Here is a 7,369-nt window from a genome sequence, read left to right as displayed (position 1 = left end):
GTTTAATTCATTCTCTTAGTTTACTGAAAGAAACGCGGGTTCCATGTGTTATTTGTCATGATGAGGAGATAGATACATTAAGACTAACGCAAACATGCACACTGTTCTTTTATAACGCAAATGGTTGTTGTATGGTCACTGTTTGCATACATGTAGACTTATACTATGGATGTAGCCTAGAGTGTAAAGCGTTCGCTCATCACGACGAAGACCGGGTTCAAATCCCTGGTGTTCCCGTGGTAATGTTGGAATATTACTGAAGGCTGCGTAAAACTCGCCCACTCGCTCTTGCTTCCAACGGAGTATGTTACACTATCCTGACTACCAACGATACAAGGTTGGTATAGCATCTGTACTCGAACCTTGCCTTCAACTGGTTCTCTCAGTATAACACGCTGGAACATCCAAGAACATGTACCATATCCTCGCAGGCATGTTCTGCGGTGGGGATTCGGTCGCATTCAGAGATCCAAGACCTCGAGTGCCAGTTGACTTATTTATTCCAAGGATTGCACAATGCAGACAAGGTTACGTCGATGATTGATCACAGCTTCTCCCTGGGCGGCATTACGCTCCACATTGCTGCATCTTCAGTGAGTAGCGTGGTGTAGTTCCTGGGTCATCCAACACCTCAACATGGCAATGCTTCGTCTGAAGATCACAAAGTTAAATATAATGTTTTGTTGTTTTGTCTAGAGGCTATTATCACTCGAACAATTACCGACAGACGTAAACAAATTACCTTAAGGATTTTTCTATTCAGACCTTATCTGTGCTCTACACTTGTTCAGTGCAGTGTGTTTTGCTTGTTTGTTTGCTTTGTTTGTTGTGCAACGTCGAACGCAGTAATAATATTCCATCTACACTACTGCGGTCTGTAAATGGACCAGACAATCAAATGTTTGAGATAACGACAATCAACGTGGCATCAACCCTGACCACCCTTTCTCGTTAGTTCCATCTGTCGACAAACAGGGCGTGCTTAAGACTGCTATCAACGCTCATGACCTGCTCCAGGGACTGACGAGGTAATGTCTGCTTGAACAATGTATAATATCAACTCGTTCACCCGAATCAGTACTTATGTGATTCAGAATGTTTACTGCACCGCTAACCATCCCTATACATGTTTGTGTAGGACAACATGAAAAGACTCATTATGCATTCAGGTAATCTCGAACAGTCACATAAAACAGATGCTGTGCATCACAGAGTCTAACGACAATAAACGTGAAGCCAACGACTACACATAGAGTCTTAGACTTTACTATTTCCGTGAACCACATAAAGTACCCAAATCAAGCATCATAATCATGGTAGATCTGAGAATCAGTACTTGTAACCTGTTACGACAAAGGGAGACAACTGTGAACAGCAGCTTGCAATGTAAACGAACCTAATCGGATGAATTCATCCTGATATCTCACACGCATTGCCAACCGAAATTGATAAAAAGGACGTGGTGTTCAAAGATTTCACAATATACTCAAAACTTTTGAAGTAAATTTAAACTTACCAGGATATTTAGACGTAGTATTTTTGTATTTTAATTGTGGATGACATTTTCTACAATCGCCAGCAGTTGAAGGGATGGTGTGAATCCAACTAGGGTCCATGTAGGTAGCAAAGGTACTGTACGTCCCCATGGTCCCTAGTAACTATGGTGATTTGCCTTCTGTTGAGGGCGATCTATAACCGGTTTTATATCGTATTGTCCAAATAGTGCTACTGGTTTTAACTTTCCATGCTAGTTTTAAATATAATTGTGATACTTTATTGTTTTACTGTCCTTCGTTGACAGGTTTTTAAAATATATACATATTCCATTTCAGTGTTAAATGTTCTCGTCACGATATGGCTGCACTGTTGCCGATGGGACGTTAGACATTAACTCACTCACTCACTCGAAGATTTCACCCACATGGCCAATTTACCGTTACTAGGTTACGTATGATAGGCAGGCAAAGTTACACCGGGGATCAATATCACATAGTAATAAGCAGACTCGTACTTGGGATTAATTACTTCGCCATGTCATTTTGTTGAAATAAGGGGATGAAAGACCTCTTCCAATAAAAATCATGGCAAGATTGTTGTAGTTTAGCTTTGGTCACAATAACTCATTTCATTTGCTACCGTAAGGTAAATATTATTAGTCTCGTGTAACTGAACCATGGTATCAAATGCTGAAAAGAAAGAGGAAGACTGCGGCGTTAAAGAAACAAACAAGGGAAGATGTAAAAAGTTTCGAGTTTGTTTGTTTCAAGAGAGGAAACTACAATTTACCGTTGCAAGGAATGTGACAGGGTAATATAGGCCGCATGCAATGTGATCATTTGTGTAACTAAAATAATTTCCATGCAAATTAGCCATCAAACTTCCAAGAAATGGCTAGCTTTTCGCGACAGCACTGCCTCCACAAATTCAACACCAAATTTCTCAAAAACGTTCTGAGCAGAGACCTCTTTCTCATCAGTTACTACACTACATTGAGAAAAGAATCTCAAATATGTTAAACTATCCTTTCAATTAAATATGAACATGACGTGCTGGGTTGGTCAGACTCGCTGATTTGGTTCACACTTGTCATTGTAACCCAAATGCACAGGTCGATGTTCATGTTGTTCTCTAAGTTGTCTAGTCGAAACTGGATTACTTACAGATCGACGCCACATAGCTGGAATAGTGCTGAGAACGGCGTAAAATTAAACTCACTCACTAAACATGACCAAGCGTTACCAATGCTCCGGCCTTGGGTGGACAGGTTGTGGAAGTAGCGTTTCTGTTAGCGGGAAGATTCTTGCACGTTGACTCTTGGAGGGTAATGTCCATACGGTACATTATGCCCATCACAGCCTGCAGGATGAAACAGATACAAACCTGATGATAATCACAAAGTACAAAGGATAATGATATATGTGTACATATATCATATTAATATTTTCTTTAAAACTAGTGATGTGTGTGTAACTAGCAATTGCGTGTGTGAGTGTGGTCTTCAATAGTATTTACCTACGTGTCTTCCTGATTCAAGAGGAAGGGATAGTCTGATTCAGGAAACCCCACCAAGATGTAGGTCCTTGTTATGTTCACCAATTTTCGGATAGAGTGGGTCCCACAGTATATATTTGTGTTGGTGTGTCGCCGGTAGTATACAGGTAGGTGTTTGTGGTTGTGGGGTCGGAATGGAAAAGTCGTGTTGGTCGTTAGTCAAATAATTGGTTTTTTTTGTGTGTTTGTTTCTTGTTAGTGTGTTGTTTGTTTGGTTGGTTTCTTTTTGTAAATTAACTGTGTCAAATATAACCATCCTCCACTCGATGTACCTCTATTGTAGGATTCTGAATGTTGGTTAACGTAAACCATTCTGCTGAGGTGGCATGGGAGTTTATTTCGTTGGCGGCGAAGTTGGCAGCACGTCGAACAAACGCAGTGACCTTGGTTGGTAATTCCCCCATTGGAATTTGACATATTCCTGCAGCAAAATCCATGTGATGAAATCCATTCATAATGTTCCGAAGGCGATTGCCCTTGCAAAACACATCTTCATGCCATGCAAAGAATAATACACAGTCAGAAAAAATAATATTGCAGCGTAGTCCTCTATCGACTTCGGTAACATGTTACAGATTAACCTCGCGTCGTCCTCTACGTATATGACAACGGTTTACGGTAAACGTTTACATATTTCAGATTTATCACAAGGTATCTCTGAACACATCATATTCGTGGGCTGTTGTTCAGCAAAACAATATTTCATTTGAATATTCATTGACTGGGTCGTCGTGACATTCGTCATATCATGTAAATAGGTCGGAGTCACCATGTACAGGTAAACATTATATAACATCAACGATGGGCACCAATTCGGCTGTGTCACATATCGCTTATGAATATCCTGTTATATGTGGTAGGTGCAAAATCCCGTTAGGTGCGGCATATGTAAGCTGGCTGATGTGGGCAAATAGTATAGTTACATGTATACAGGAATGTATGATATATTGTTCTTGTTTTTGTTGTTGTCAAATATACTGACACTGTGATGAGCTTGCTTACCTAATGACCAGAGACAGATGACGAACAATATGACACCAGTCTTCATGGTTAGTTTTGACTCGCAGACCTCGATGTGTGAGAAGACTTGAGTTAGATACTTGTGGACACGTCAAGTGCAGGTCGTGTTCGAGATAACGGAGATAAGGTGATATACCCTAGGACGCCTTATCATTAACCTCTTCTGAAAGGTCTGTCTATGCAATCGAGCCATAGTTACATACAACATGTCATTTGTATCTTTACATTATCTGTCACAACTTTCGGTTTTGTTGTGGTTTGGCTGGCAGGGTAAGTAAACTTAGCCTCAGTGTAATTCGTTACACTCCTACACTGGCTCTAACAAAACCTAGTAGGAGGTCACGTTAGGTAACCTTTGTACGACCTATGACCGTCCAATCAAATGCGAAACGGCTACACGGATTTAACCAATCAAACAACGGCTTCTGTTTAGGATTTGGTGGGACCTACAACATACACCTGTCATTGACAATGATCTGTCAACAAACGAAAATCCGCATATAACTCCGATATTAATTTTGACCTGCAGTATATACGCTTTTTGGTTTTTGTTGACATGGTTACCATTAGATTATATTTTCGCCAGCTGACATCCTTGAATATTGCCAAAGACGTTACTGTTTATCACTGGTGTGGCGTGCTCTATGTGCATCTTTTGGAAGCGATCGTAGGGTAAATAGTATTCTGAATCAAACCTTGCGTGGGTAAAAGTTCAAAAGGTTTGTGCGAATGTCCACTTTCGTGATTTGGTAAGCTGTGTTCTGACTGGTCAATCTCAAATATTACCTGACGCGACCTCCTACTAAGTTTTGTTAGACCCAGTGTAGGAGCGTAACGGATAACACTGGAGCCAAGTGTACTTAGACTGGTTTAGCTGGCTTGATGTTTTAAAACAATTTTCCACCTATATGACGGTGGTCTGTAAATAATCGAATCTGGACCAGACAATCCAGTAATCAACAGCATGAGCATCGGTTGGCGCAACTGGGATACGATGACGTGTCATCGAGCCTCATCAACAGATTCCGTTAGTCGCATTCTATGACTTTCGAAGTAGCAGCATGTTCATCTTTAATCTACATCACAAAAAGGAAGCATATATAGTAGAAACATTTTGCCTTTCCAAAAGATCTGGAACAAATGCATTTCTCACATTACGTATTGTCTTCGTCAGAACATCATCTTACACTGGACCTAAGGCGTTTTCGTATATTCATCGTCAAACCTATATTGCATATACTGTACGAGGTATTAATTTGAAGAATGCAGAACTACCTGCTTTTTGCAAAGTTACAACCATCACAAGTCATTGCAAATGCAGTGGACCACAGACACTACAGCTTGTTTATTGACCTGATGAAATGATTATTGCGTGTTGCGTGCCATAACTGGATTGTCAGAACGTCCAAACAGCCGAGCACCCCCCCCCCCCCTACACACCCCTACACACACCCCTACACACACACACACACACACCCCTACACACACACACACACACACACACACACACACACACACACACACACACACACACACACACACACACACACACACACACACACACACACACACACACACACACACGCATAACTCGGCCTGCGCTATTTGACCTTTCGGGTCATGCATATGTAGAGTGGCTCAAACTACAATCCATGTTGGATTGTATAAAGGGTTGCATAGTGATTCGTTGGATGGTGAATAATACACGCCAGCGCATGAGTACGGTGACATGTATGTTTCTAAAATATCTCATGTTACATGGTAATATTTACATATGTATGCAGGTAGGTAACACGTGTGCGAGCGTGTGTGTGTGTTTAGTTAAGTCAGGGCTTTTGGATATATGATTCAATATCTACACGCAATCTGTGTTCTAGATTTCTTCAAAACGTCAGTCGGTACATCTGTTCAGGACATTCCCGATATTGCGTGTATAGAAATAAGTAGTTTTATAAATATGTAACTAATATGAAGGTTATTAATATTAGGGTAAGCCAACCGATCACGTATTGAGCTGTAATATTGAAAGATGGGTTTCTAAGGCCTCTCGCACAGTTTGGTTCATGAATGACTTCGATTCTTTGGAAACTTCTCTTATAAATTACCACTCGCATGAGAGAACGGAATATGGAGCGGTTGTTATTTTATCACAGAAGGTCAATAACCACGGAAAATGATGACTTTGGAGGGGAATCTGCCTCATCATATTGAACAGTTAAACGTTGGTTGAAGTATCTCCATCATGAGAGAGATTGAACGGTAGCCCATCTCTAGCATCGCAAAGCAAAACACGGCTCACAACCTTGTCCTTAGTAGGTGTGGTATACACTCTGTTATGAAAATCTACATATGTCAAAAGTTTGTAACCAATATGCTTGTAATCCAGAATGCCATAGGGTGAGACGAAGTCCATCGTCACTGTTGCTCCCATAAACAGATGTAATAGCAACCCAGATGGTTTCCCGTTTAGACTATTGGTTATCGATGCGACCTGGAGTCGTTACGATGATCCGGCAAGCAAACATCGAATGGAAACACTTCAGATCTTCCAAACCCAAATAGATTAAAGGAACCATAATTTAGCAAAGTTAATGACAACCTTCTTTGGAGCATAACACACATCGATTATAGACGACGGAAAAAACACATGAATGATGAATATCAAGCGGATTTATTGACAATGATGCCGTTGTCAAAGGGAACACTCGCGGAACACTCGCGGAAAACTTCGATATGACGTTCTCCTCAGTCAGGATAGAGTTTCATTTCTACCAGTCATATTACAAAGGCTGCTGCTCGGGAATGTGGAGAGAATTGATTGATGTAGAGTAGAGTAGTTGACAGTCAAGGATTTCACCATCTAATTGTCCTAGAGAAGAAATGGAGCTCTGTATTAAACACCAAGATGTTCAGAAATAGTTAATGCTGACGATAATAATTCTATGTGTACACAGTTGTAGCTATATGAGAATTACGACCAGCTCTTGTCATAACGCTTTTCAAGATACTCAGAGAATATTCCAATATGAGTCGTGTGTCTGTCTGTCCGTAGATACATGTGTACTCGACTGTCCAGGCAGCGGACAGTTCTACGCATGAAATAACACAGGCTTATATAAAACCACAACTGCCTCTCTGTCAGTCGTTGTCAGAAATGGCATACTATTATTTGGTTATCAAATATAACTTCTCAGAAATCTGTGCTTGGGTTAGGTACAAATAGTATACGCACAGTTTTTCAATACAGTATACCATGATGGAACTGTATGCTATAAATCTATTTCCGGCGTTGCCGCTG

General features: G+C 40.7%; 1 protein-coding gene across 1 annotated transcript; it reads right to left on the bottom strand.

Annotated features, from left to right (window-relative positions):
• Positions 1 to 482: 482 nt before the first annotated feature.
• Positions 483 to 5,147, bottom strand: LOC137268908 (uncharacterized). Its single transcript, XM_067803516.1, has 4 exons — positions 4,054 to 5,147; positions 3,324 to 3,472; positions 2,740 to 2,856; positions 483 to 651 (listed from the first exon to the last, which is right to left on the bottom strand). Exons 1-4 carry the CDS (start codon positions 4,097 to 4,099, stop codon positions 568 to 570), a joined length of 396 nt encoding a protein of 131 aa, XP_067659617.1. The 5' UTR covers positions 4,100 to 5,147; the 3' UTR covers positions 483 to 567.
• Between the last annotated feature and the right edge of the window lie 2,222 nt (positions 5,148 to 7,369).

This window comes from Haliotis asinina, chromosome 16 (genome assembly GCF_037392515.1).
Source record: "Haliotis asinina isolate JCU_RB_2024 chromosome 16, JCU_Hal_asi_v2, whole genome shotgun sequence".
NCBI lineage: Eukaryota > Metazoa > Mollusca > Gastropoda > Lepetellida > Haliotidae > Haliotis > Haliotis asinina.
This window is presented reverse-complemented; position numbering and strand designations above follow the sequence as displayed.

What these genes read in the sequence shown, in the direction of transcription:
- LOC137268908 (XM_067803516.1), bottom strand. Translation starts at nt 4,099, where the DNA reads ATGAAGACTGGTGTCATATTGTTCGTCATCTGTCTCTGGTCATTAG. An exon ending in CATCTGTCTCTGGTCATTAG is followed by an intron (nt 3,473 to 4,053) that starts GTAAGCAAGCTC and finishes ATTTTGCTGCAG; the next exon opens with GAATATGTCAAATTCCAATG. An exon ending in TTCAGAATCCTACAATAGAG is followed by an intron (nt 2,857 to 3,323) that starts GTACATCGAGTG and finishes TTCATCCTGCAG; the next exon opens with GCTGTGATGGGCATAATGTA.